At 45.5% G+C, this 12,445-nt stretch overlaps 1 protein-coding gene across 4 annotated transcripts in view; it reads left to right on the top strand.

Moving 5' to 3' along the window:
- The first annotated feature begins 9,926 nt into the window (after positions 1-9,926).
- LCOR (ligand dependent nuclear receptor corepressor) overlaps positions 9,927-12,445 on the top strand; it is a 121,988-nt gene continuing 119,469 nt past the window's right edge. For 2 of the 4 annotated variants that reach the window (XM_054690305.1, XM_037495871.2), the window contains exon 1: positions 9,927-10,048. In XM_054690305.1, coding sequence (XP_054546280.1) covers positions 9,952-10,048 — 97 coding nt within the window. In that variant the 5' untranslated portion in view covers positions 9,927-9,951. Of the gene's footprint in view, positions 10,049-11,086; positions 11,094-11,228; positions 11,459-12,445 lie in introns of those variants that run through there. The other 2 variants (XM_054690308.1, XM_054690306.1) reach the window with 2 other exon arrangements.

Raw genomic sequence — 12,445 nt, 5'->3', positions numbered from 1 at the left:
TCTTCTGATAATAGAAATAATACATTGTTGTAAATGCAAATAATAGTGACATGTGTAAGGTAAAAAAAAGTAACCCATCTTTTTTTTTTTTTAATAGAGGCATGTTTATTTATTTGTTTTGTTTATACATGCAGTGGGTACAGTGAGAAGCGCGGGAGGGTGAGAGAATTCACCAGGGCCAGAGCGGGGAGCAGAGCAGGCAGAAGGACCGAAGTACACTGCTGAGGGGAGCAGCGGGCAGCAGGAGAGGTCTGCGCGCCATGTGGGACCCTCTTCTGGTGGCCGGGGAGCAGCCGGGGATCGAACCGGCGCCGCAGAGGCCGCGGGCAGCTTCACAACCCAGCACTCAACCGCTGCGCCACCGGGGAGGCCCTAACCCATCTTTCAATCCACACAAAGATAACCAGTTAAACAGCATACGTACATACACTTATTGAGTTATTTATCTATATTAAATCTGTCAGTTGTTTCCATGTCTATATAGCTTTGGGGTTAGATTTTTATTCCCCCATATGTGCTTTTCTAAGTTGGATTGCTTTTGCAGCTTTTTCTTTTTTTCTTTTTTTTTTAATTTTTTTTTATTTTTATATTCCCCATACAATTGCGACCCCCTTATTTTGACCCCAATCCCTCCCTTTCCCTCCTCCCACCCCCCCATAGAGTATCTCTGGTTCATAGTTGTTTGTTGATTTTGATTTTTACTTTCTTATAGTTATTCTTTTTCCTGGTCCCTTATTTAAGTTTTCTAGATTCCTGCTATGAGTGAGACCATCCGGTATTTTTCTTTTTCTTTCTGGCTTATTTCGCTGAGCATGATCCCTTCCAGCGCCATCCATGTTGCTGCAAATTGCACAATTTGCACTTTTTTGAATGCTGAGTAATATTCCATGGTGTATATGTATCACATCTTCTTCATCCAGTCATCTATTTTTGGGCATTTGGGTTGTTTCCAAAGCTTAGCTATTGTAAACAGTGCTTGCAGCTTTTTCTTGACCAATTGCTCGGGCCAAGATTTCCAGTACTATATTGAATAGTTGTGGTGAAATTAACCACAAAAAGAAATCCAGAATAAATCAAAACATGTGGAGACTAAACAAAATGCTTCTAACAACTCCTGGGTCAATGAAGAAATCAAAGAAGAAATTAAAAAGTAACTGGAGACTAATGAAAATTGAGAGATGAGCAACCTATGGATGTTCTAAAAGCAGTGCTATGAGAGAAGTTCAACAATACAGGCCCATATGAGAAAGGAAGAAAAACCTCAAATAAACAATCTAACTCTTTACCCAGAGGAAGGAAAAGAAAAATAAACAAATCCAAAAAATCAATAGAAGGGAGGAAATAATAAAAAATAACCCAGAAATAAATGAAACAGAAAATAAAAAGACAATACAAAATATCAGTGAAACCAAGAGCTGATTCTTTGGAAAAAATAAAGTTTTTAGGTAGACTTATCAAAAAGAAAAAAAAAAAAGATAAAAAGGAGTGAGAGAGAGAGTAATGAATAGGGGAGTGCTAATAATTTCTTTGAGATCTAGATTTCAATTATTTTGGATAAATAACCAGAAATGGAATTGGCTGGATCATATGGTAATTTTTAATTTCTGAGGACAAGATGAGGACAAGTTCTAGAGTTCCATTATACAATGTTATACCTATAGTCAACAATAATTGTGCACTTCAAATTTGTCAAGAGGCCATATCTTAAATTAAGTGTTCTTATCTCAATAATTTTTTTAATTACAAAAGATTTTGTTAATGGAAAGAGAAGAAACCAGCAAATGAGGCTAAGATGAAGGAGCTAATGAGGTAGAAAGGTAACTGGTAACCTCATGAAGAGAGCATTTATCAGTATGAAAACAACTGAAGTGTCAACTCATATCACTAAAAGTCAACCATTAGATTTTTTTCTCATGATTGGTGACTTTTGGCAAGTGAGATTTCAATGGAATAATAAGAAAAGGGCTAAATTGGGGAAATTGGAAAAAGAATAAAAGATAATAATTATTTTGAAGAATTTTGCTGTAAAGAGGAGCAGAGAAATGTGGTAGCTACAAATGGAGGTAGGGACAAAGGATATCTTAAGCATATTAATTAAGCATCTATTAATCATGGGTACTACCTTATTGGAGAATAAACAATCAATTTTTAAAATATATTAAATTCCTTTGACTTCAGGGAGAAAATATATGTATATGCATACATATGTATAAATATATATCAATATGTCATATATAATACATTATAAATATAATAAGCATATATATGTAAAAATCTACAATACATTTTTGAATGACAAAAGAAAGCTACAAAATTGTATCCATACTATACAATTTAACTTTTGGCTTAAAATGTGTGTGTGTGTGTGTGTGTGTGTGTGTGTGTGTGTGGTGAGACATGGTGTTACACATAGTGCATTAGTTAGATAAGGTAACTGTAAAGCAAACAGCCTCAAATCTCAATGGCTAAAAACAATGAACATTTTTGTCATGCTGTGGTCACAGTTCAAAATGGGGTGGCAGAGAGTTGAAAAAAGGGGTTCTTCTCCATTTGTCATATAGGAACCCAGGCTTCTTCCATTGTGTGACTTGGTCATCTTCTAGGTCTTGGCCTCCCCCTGCTTTCAATGGTAAAAACATGAAAGAAAGAACAAGAATATTGTGTATAAGATATGTTTGGGGGGCCTCCCCTGTGGCGCAGCGGTTGAGCGCTGGGTTGCGAAGCTGCCCGCGGCCTCTGCGGCGCTGGTTCGATCCCTGGCTGCTCCCCGGCCACAGGAGGAGAGTCCCACATGGCACGCAGACAGACCTCTCCTGCCGCCCGCTGCTCCCCTCAGCAGTGTGCTTCGGTCCTTCTGCCTGCTCTGCTCCCCGCTCTGGCTCTGGTGAATTCTCTCACCCTCCCGTGTTTCTGATTGTGCCCAATGCATGTATAAACAAAAAACAAACAAGCAAACAAACAAATAAATAAATAAAACATGCCTCTATTAAAAAAAAAAAAAGTGTTCTAAGTTCTTTAAAAAAAAAAAAAAAAGATACGTTTGGGGTTTTTTTGCCAAGCCTAGAAGTAGGCATGTCCACATTCTGATTGTAACAGGGTGGTCCCCAGGAAAGGGGGAGGTTCCCTGCCCCTCCCAAGGGAGGGTGGAACTGAGCAGGAAGAGGAGAAGCTGCAGAAGAGACTGAGGAAGGAAGCAGGATGGAGCCAGGAGACCTGGAGGAGGCGCATGGAGCCTAGAGACACGTGAAGAAACTGCACTTGTCTTTTGGTCGTGGACTGGGTGACACATGTGGGTGAGACCCGTGGGGAGGTGACCATGGCAGCTTTTACCTTGATGTTGATTTTGCTCTTTTCCCTCCGGGCTTGTCCGGTTGTTTGTGACCCTTTTCTGTGGGTCCCCACTGGAAGGTGCTTTAGACTTGTGGCAGGCTTTGGGGCCTTGTTCTGGGCCAATCCCATTTGGATGGACTTTTACCCACGAGGGGACGGGTAACTCTGGGTGCTTCATTTAGAAACTAGACTCTTTGCCTTACCTGTATTGTTTCCTAGTTTTATTAAAGTTCCTTCCCCTTAAAGTCTCCTATGTTTTCTGTTGATGCGGCGGATGGCAGAACCCATTTAGAATAGGCAGGTTTGCGGGGTTTGGGCTGCCCCTCTCCCTGTCCTATAACATGATGTCCATCATTCATGTCCACATTCTGATGGCCAGAATTTGGCCCCCATGTAACCCATATTGTCTAACTGTGTGCCCAGAAAGAAAAGAAATGAGAATTTCATGAACATATCACAGTCTCCACCAAACCTAGGTTGCCTTCAACCCCAACTAGCCAAACGCTGACATAAGCAGCATCCTAGCACAAGTGTTCTTATGGACCTGTGAGTATGGAATCATATACTCAGGAGCAGGATTTCTGGGTTCAGCAGGTGCTGTTTTAATGCTTCACATTACCATTTTGAGCTTCCCAAAACTTCAGTCTGCCAGTATTTGCCTCTCTAGCTGGGGAGTTTATATGCCTCCTGGAGCCTGTTTTGCCTGTGAACAGGGCAGGAGAAATCTGGGAGATTATTCCTTTCCCTGGACTCAGTGTATCTCTCAATAAATGACTGAGAGGATTTATATATAAATATCCCAGCTCCCTCATTCTTCAGGTGGGTTAACCTGAGGCACTGTGATTTAGACTTCCCCCAGAGAGATTAACTGTAGCAGCCCACAGTAGTAATTTGCTTAATAATGCACCTTTAATTGGCTTCTTTCTCTTCTGTCCTACTTCCCCACTCCTTACTGCTGTCTCCTGGAATCATCTCCCTAATAGACCACTTATACTTAAATTCTTGTGTCAGGAGCAAGACCCTGGATCACAGGGTATTTCAAGACAGGAAGGGCCAGTTTGTTTCAGGCAAGCCACATGCATTCCCACTCTCACATACAGATTCCTACTTCTCAACAACTACTGGATTAATCTCATAGTTTTATTTTGTATTTTTTATTATTAGTGAAATTGAATATTTCTTCATACATTTGTGGGCCTTATGGTTTTCTCACCTTTGGATTTCCTGATCATACTCCTTGACATTTTTCTATTAGATTACCCATATTTCCTGGTCTATTTTAGATGTTAATTCCTTGTTTGGAATTGATATGCTTCTCCCAGTTAATGAAGCATTTGTTAAATGGTATCTATAGTGTCCTTGATTTGTAAAATCCTTTATATACATAATATTTTGGGGGAGGGGCTTCTGGTTTACAAAGTTGTTTTCATACCCAAACCGAAGATATTGTTCTCCACAATCTCCCTCTTTCTTTTTTTTTTTTTTTAAGAATTATTTATTTATGCATACAAGAGCTGGGGTACAGGCCAGATGTGGGAGATGAGATGTGGGGGATGAGAGGAATCACCAGAAACAGAGTGGGGAGCAGAACACGCAGACTAACTGAAACACTCTGCTGAGGGGAGCAGCCGGTGAAACAGGAGAGGTATGCTGTGCCATGTGGGTTGCTCCCTGGCCAGCCAGGGATGGAACTCATGCTGCAGAGGCTGTGGATTGAAGCATTATCCTTCGTAGTGCGGTGATTAACCCCTTGTACCCTCAGGGAGGCCCCCAGGGTCTTTTCTTTTAAAAGATGTTAAAGTCTTGAAAAATAAGCAAACATTGAGGAAATGTTCCAGATGCAAGAAAATTGAAAAAACATAACAATGAAATGCAATATAAGTTCCCCAACAGAATTTTGGACCCGAAAAGGAAAAGAGACATTGTTGGAACAGAGAAAAAATTTAATGGGGTTATAATTGACTGTGTTGTGTTAGTGTTGATTTCCTAATTTAAAGGGTTATATGATGGTTGTGAAAGATGGTGTACTTGTTTTGTGGAATATATACACAAGGATAAGGCATTGAGTCCACAGCTTTCTCTCATATTGCTAGTGAAAATAACAACAATGAGAGAGAAAAAGATAGAGAGAGAGAGGGAGGCAGGCAGGCAGGCATATAGAGAGATGTAGAGCAAAAGCAGGTTGGTGAATTATTAACAATTGGGGAATCTGAATGAAGGTTAATAAGCCAGTTTTGTTTTTTTTTTTTTAAAAGATTTATTTATGCATATAAGAACTGGGGTACAGGTCAGAGAGGTAGGTGTGTGTATGGGGGTGGTGGTGAGAGGATTCACCAGAAAGAGTGAGGAGCAGAACAGGCAGATGTACCGAAATACACTGCTGAGGGGAGCAATGAGCAAGACAGGAAAGTTCTGCTGTGCCATGTGGGTTGCTCCGTGGCCGGGGATTGAACTCATGCTGCAGTGGCTGCGGATAGCTTCATAGGCTGTGTATTAACCCCTTGTGCCACAAGGGAGGCCCCAATAAGCCAGTTGTTTTAATTTTTCTATAATTTGAAATTATTTCAAAGTAGGTGTGATACACATTTATATTCATATTTGAAACAAATATGAAAACATGTCCACACAAAAACTGGCCCACAAATATTCATAGCAGCATTATTTATAATGTCCAAAATGTGAACACAACCATGGACTAGAACAGATAAACAAAATATTATGTACCCATCCAGAGAAATATTATTTGGCAGTAAGTATTGATACATAGTATAACATGGATGTACCCTGAAAACGGTGTGTGCAGAGAAAGCAACCAGTTACAAAAGACCATGTATGCATGTATGATTGATGCACTGAAACGTCCAGAATAAGAAAATTCAGAGAGAGAAAATAAATTAGTTGCTGCCAGAGGTTGGGAGGAGTGATAAGGAATGGGCGGGCAATAGGTAGTGACTGCTAATGGTGATGGGGGCGTCTTTCTGTGGGGTTGACACAAATATTCTAAAAGTGATGGTGCAAACTTTCTGAGCATACTAAAACCCAATGAAGTGTGCACTTTAAAGGAGTTAGTTTTGTAATTTGTTGATATAACTCAGTAAGACTTTGAAGAAAAAAATTCTTCAACAATTTGAAAAAAATACACATACACAATGTAAAGTTTCCTAGGCCGGTGGCATGCAGGCAGTCTGAATAAGAAGAGAGGAGTTTGGGAATTCTTCTACTAAGCAAGAAAAGCCATTTTAAGAATAGTTCCAGTAAAAAAATTGTTTCAGACAAATCCACCTTCCCTCGGGGGAAAGAGGGAGGTGGACCAAACAGACCACCTGCTATTGTTGAGCTGGACTGGTCAGGATTACATTCCTGGGAGGGGTTGAAACTGCAATTAAGTTAGGTATTAAATCTTGGTTTGGTGATTTGGGCTTGACACAAATGACTCCACATGGGGCCTGTTGTTTCTTCTTTTCACAATTGACTATTATCCTCCTCTCCACACGAGAAAACTGATGACCAAAAAATAAAATTAATTTGCTAAGCCACACAGCTACTGAGGGATGGAACCAGGATTCCAAACAAATGGAATCTGTCTTCTCTTAACCACTGTGTTATATTGGCTCACCCTTCCCAGAATGGGGAAAAGCTTGCTGCAAAGTCCCTATTCCAGGGTAGGTTTCAAGTGAGAAATTGTGTCTTAGGTATCTATGTATTTGTAGTGCCTAGGATACTGTTTGATATATGACAGGAACTCAAGTGTTTGTCAAACTACTCGGCTGCGCAGTGGAACACATTATCTTTCACATGGAGTTAAATGAATCTTCTGCATGCAAAGTCCTGCTTCTACCTGTAGGACAATTTAGAGTGTGTTGGAGTCAGAAAGATGCTAGTTTGAATTCTGGTTCTGCCATTTAAGACATCACACTTTAGGGCCTCCCCTGGTGGCGTAGTGGTTGAGCGCCGGGCTGCGAAGCTGCCCTCAGCCTCCGAAACGCCGGTTCGATCCCCGGGTGCTCCCCGGCCACCGGAGGAGGGTCCCACATGGCGCGCAGACCTCTCCTGCCGCCCGCTGCTCCCCTCAGCAGTGTACTTCAGTCCTTCTGCCTGCTGTGCTCCCTGCTCTGGCTCTGGTGAATTCTCTCACCCTCCCGCGCTTCTGACTGTACCCAGTGCATGTATGAAACAAACAAATAAATAAATAAATAACATGCCTCTATTAAAAAAAAAAAAAAGACATCACACTTTAGCTCTGAGACATCACACAAAGGCATTTCACTTTCACTCTCATGAGTCTTAAATCTCTAGTCTGGAAAATGTGGTAAAAATAATACCTACTTTATGGCCATTGTGATTTAGATGGGATGAAATAAGCTGCAATGCTAAAAATAGATGATAGTTGTTATTGTCCCCTCTCCATTCTTTCTAAATAGGCCTTTCAGAGAGGCTAACTTGTCTTGGTTCTTAACTTAAAACACAATTGGAATTCAAAGTGGAATCGTGGAAACAGCACTGAAGTTGGGGAAGTCGTCTTCTGTTTTTTGTTGCCTTCCCTCTACCTAGAAGCTATGTAATTTTGGTCATAATCACTTTACTGGTCTGGGTTCTTAATTCTATACCTCGAATTAGAGACTCGGTTCCTTCTATTAGATGATCTCTTAAGTCCACAGGATCCTTCTGAATCCTGTATGACTGAGACTTTAAGAGATTATGTAGAGAACCTATTACCCCTGATTTGATTATTTTTAAACAAATTATATGGGGTAACTGGAAAATACATTATTCACTCATTTTAGAGTTACATGTTGTTCATTTATTTGAAACTATGAAACACTTCCTCTAAAAACTAGAAAGTTGGTTAAAAGCTAAAAAGACTCAAACCTGCCACCTAGCGGTGAGAAAAGGAAATTTCAGGTTGGAGAGACAAGATGTGCCATCACGTGCGGGATGGCTGTCCCTTAGCAATTATTTATCTATCTGTCCTCTTCCTTTATCACTCAGGGTAGTTTTACATACAAAGAGATTCAGTACTTCCGATCTAATAGCTTCTTCACTTGCTAGTACTCTTAAGTCAATGAAAGATTGTGGATTTTTGAGAATTGAGGAAAAATTAATGGTTTTAAGACTGGGGGTGGGGTGGGGTGGGGGCAGAAGGTGCCCTTCTAGTCATACATCTTAAAACCAGTCCTACCCAAGAGATTCACCCAGCTCTTCTCTTTATGGATAGACACGTCATTCTACAAGTGCCTGGCTCAGAGAACCAAGACCACTGTCTTTGAAAAGGCATATTTCAATACAACAATGGGGTCCTTGATGTCAAGTATCTAACCATTTTGTCTCTACCGATTACAGTAACTAAAACTAAGTCTTCAATTTTAAATACCTAAAAGCAGGAATGCATGGTCTTTGATCTTAACCCCCAAAGATTTAATCTCTAAATCTTAAAGAGGACAGAATTCTAGGATATTGGGTCTTTTGACAAAGAGGGATCTATTTTCCGGTTTTTCTTTTCGAAAATCTAATTGGCTTTTGTCAATGATTCGTGAATCCGGCAGCATCCTCTCTAGCAAGCAGAGAGGTTCTGCTTGCTTTTGCTTTTTTCCTTTTGGCTTTGCATCCCCGCCCCTTTCTCCTTTCCGTTCATCAGTTTCTATATTTTTTTTCTTCTTCTCCCAGAGAACAGTCAAGTATTATCAACATCATTCTGTTTAAATGGGACAGGTCGTGTTCCAGAGAGGGCGATTTAATTATTCCAGCAGATACCTGAGAATTCCTGTCGTCTTAGAAAACCGTTCTCTCATGTCCTTTTCGGAAGCACGGAATGAAGATATTTTTCCACAGTAGGATCTAAGGTCGTCAATTAACCCTTCTCTTGACACACCATGCTCACGTTTGCACAATTTTCTGAAGTCCCTTTCCACACAACCCAGGAGGGGTTCTGACTCTACCAACTCGAGAATTTCGCCTTTGATCCCCCAACCTAGTTTTTTGTTGATTTAATTTAAAATGCTAGATTTCACTGTTCACGGTGTTTGCGAAAACTGGCTAAGTCTTCGAGAGACTTTAAACGTACTCTTTCCCCTCGTGAAAACTTTGAGGGTTCAGCGCTTCCCTGGGCATCCGGGCATTTATTCTTAATTCCACTTCGTAGCAGGCGCCCGGGAGGAGCAGTTTCCAGCAAGTTCAGAAAAGCCGTGAACGAGGAACTTGCAACAGTTGGTGTCCGGCCATAGGCAGGTTGGAAGTGATAAATGGGGTTGGTTTAAGAAACAAAAAGCCCGGGGAAGGTAGAGGAGGGGACAGTCGTGGCCTTGGGGGACAGAGAGGCGGCGGCGCGGGGCCGGCGGGGCCGAGCTCCGGCGGCGGGAAGGCGCCTTCCAGGGCGGCCAGGGCCGGCGGCCGCGGCCGCGACCCACGGGAACCGCCGTCCCGCGGGCCCCACCGGGCGCGGCGCGGGGCGGGAGCGCGCCCAGGTCGCCTCCGGGGCCGCCGCGAGGTGAGGCCGGCCCTGCCCCCGCGCCGCCCCCGGCGGGAGCCGCGACGCCCAGGCCCCGGGTACGTGCGCGGCCCCGGGCGACGCGGCTGGGCGTGCGCGAGGCCGCGGCGGAGGCAGGGCCGGGCGGGCGGCAGAAAATGGCGAGGGTGTGTAGGCGGCAGCAATGCTCCGATGAGAGACGCGGCTTTCGGCAAGAACTGGACTCGTGGCGCCACAAGCTTATTCACTGTGTAGGTGAGGCCCTCCCCCCGCCGCCGCCCGCCCTCGGGTCACCCGGCCGCCGGCCGGCCCGGACGAGGCGGGAGCCCGGGCAGAGGCGATCGCCGCTCCGGCCCGCCCGCCCGCCCTCTTTGGCTCGGCCGTCCCCCTCCCCCACCCCCCGGAGTGCGGGCGCGCGCGACCTCCGGGCGGGCTCTCCCCTCCCCGGGCCTGAGCGCGCGCGCCGGCCCCTCCCCTCCGCGCGCCCTCCCCGGGGCGGGCTCTCGGGCGGGAGCGCGTGCCCCTCCCCCTAAGCCCCCTCCCCCCGCCCGGCGGCCCGGCGCCGCCGCCGGCTTATTGTGGAGACTGGCCCCGCGGCGCTGCCACTTGACCGGGGGCGCCGCCGCGGGACCTGCCGGGCTCAGCGCCTGGGTGGAGGCCTACAGGGCTGCCGCTCGGCCCCCCCCCCGCCACTCTTCGCCGTCGCCTTCCCCTCCCGCCCCTCCCCCACGCGCGGCAACGGCGCGCGTCCCCGTCCCCACGAGCACGCGCGGCGGGCGGGCGGGCGCCCCGCGCTCGGGCGTGTGCGCGGCGTGAGGTGGAGATGGGGGCGGAGGGAGCCGGAGCTGTCACAGGCCCCGGGTCCGCCTGACCAAGCCAAGTGGGGTGTCATGGCCGCGGGGGGCAGCGTCTGCACTTCCTCTGCGGGCGGCGGCGGCCGGGGAGTTCGTCCTCGACGCTCGGGTCGGTGTGTGTGTATTTGTGCTCGTGTGTGCGCGGCGGGGAGGAGCGGGGTGGGACCGGGTCCGTCTGAGGAGCCGGAGCGGGGGTCCCTCTTGTGCCCGCCTGAGGGGGGGCCGGAGCCGCCCCCTCGCTGGGAGCCGCGGGCCGCCCGGGTGGCCTTGTCCCCCGCGGGCCGGAGGGCGTGAGGCCGGGGGCGCCCCGGGAGGGGCGGGCGGCGAGCTGCGCCTCTCACACTGTGTGTTTTGTCTGTTTTTCTCTCCCAAGGTCCCGTTTCCCTCTGTGCGGCGGCCGGCGGGACCATAAGGGCTTAACTCATATATTTAACCCCCTCCAAAAAGTAAGTGGCCCGTGTGGGGGCTCCGCTCCGCCCGCCGCCCCCCAGCCCCGGCCCATCCCCGTGCCCGACTGTCCTGTCCTCCAGCATTGTTACCCGCCCGCCCGCCGCGGTGCTGCTGCTGCGCGGGGGCTCGCCCGCCCGGGGTCCTCGCGCCCCCACGCCCAGTCTTCCGGGAGCCCCAGAATTTTTAGCCCCTCCAGCTCCCCGATGGCAGTATTCTCGGGAGCCAGATCTTTCCCTGCAGAATCTGGGAGATTCTGTCCGTTCGCTTGGGCCCCCTCATCCCCTCCTTCCCGACAGCGTTTCGTTGCAAGGAATTATGCAAATCCTGCTTTCTGGTGTCCATTCAGCGGCAATTTCATGCGGTGAGAAGTTCTCTTTGTTGTGCGAGGGGGAGAACAGACACTGATTTAATAGACATATCTGTTGGGGGGAAGGGTGGAGGGGGTGTGGAGAGGCTCAGTTTGGAAGAATTACAGCACTTGCTTAGCTCAATGTCTTTGTGTTTGAGCTTTCTGGCTTGACAGGAGGGTATGCCCTTTACAATGTCCCACTAGGAATGCATCCTATAATAGATTAAAAAGCAAAACTGAAACTTTAAAACAAGTGAAAAATAAGGTATCCTTTCCTTAGAGAATATAAATCACCTTTCCGTTTCTGAAGTGTTTCATTGTGAAAATGTCTGTGAATTTTGTTAAGGATTTAGACTAACATCAAAATTCGTATAGGCAACAATGCTTTAAGCTGTTTGGTAACACTTTGGTTGTCCAAAGGTTAAAAGTACATTTTAAAAGGTATGCTTGTTTAAATAGTAAAGACATGAATGAGGTTTTTGGTGTAATTTGTCATGTGGATTTGTTTTAAAATTTCCCTCCAGTCAATACAAGTCCAGCTCTGGTTTATCATTTACTCTTCCCTTTTATCCCTTCACATCTATCCTGAAGTGTTCCATGCTAAAGTCTTCTATCGGTTTGAGCGCTTTTTGAATTATCTTGTATTTTGGACCATCGCATGATTATAGCAGACGATTGGATTCTGGGAAGCATGAAATTAATGAGTTTTCAGATTATGAGTTAATATAAAATCTTCAGATTATTTTGAAGAATTGTTAATTTTATTTGTTTCACTTTTAGTGACTTTTTTTAAATAGCGTTTTTTAATTTTTAATAGATTCTGAAGTTGACTGTAGTCCCGCTGATTTCATAAAGTTTCTGTAGCTTTTAGTTTTGATGGTTTTAATGAGTTGTTTATCTTATTCTAATTCTGTTTGCTTTGAATCCTTGCCTTCTGCCTCAGGCCTCTGTCATTGCTAGTGTTAGTGGTTAGTTATTGCTGTGTGACAAGGGTTTTTT

This window comes from Talpa occidentalis, unplaced genomic scaffold (assembly GCF_014898055.3).
Source record: "Talpa occidentalis isolate TD23 unplaced genomic scaffold, MPIMG_talOcc4v2.1 talOcc4.8, whole genome shotgun sequence".
Lineage (NCBI taxonomy): Eukaryota > Metazoa > Chordata > Mammalia > Eulipotyphla > Talpidae > Talpa > Talpa occidentalis.
Note: the sequence above shows the minus strand (reverse complement) of the source record. Positions and strands in the feature narration are given on the sequence as shown.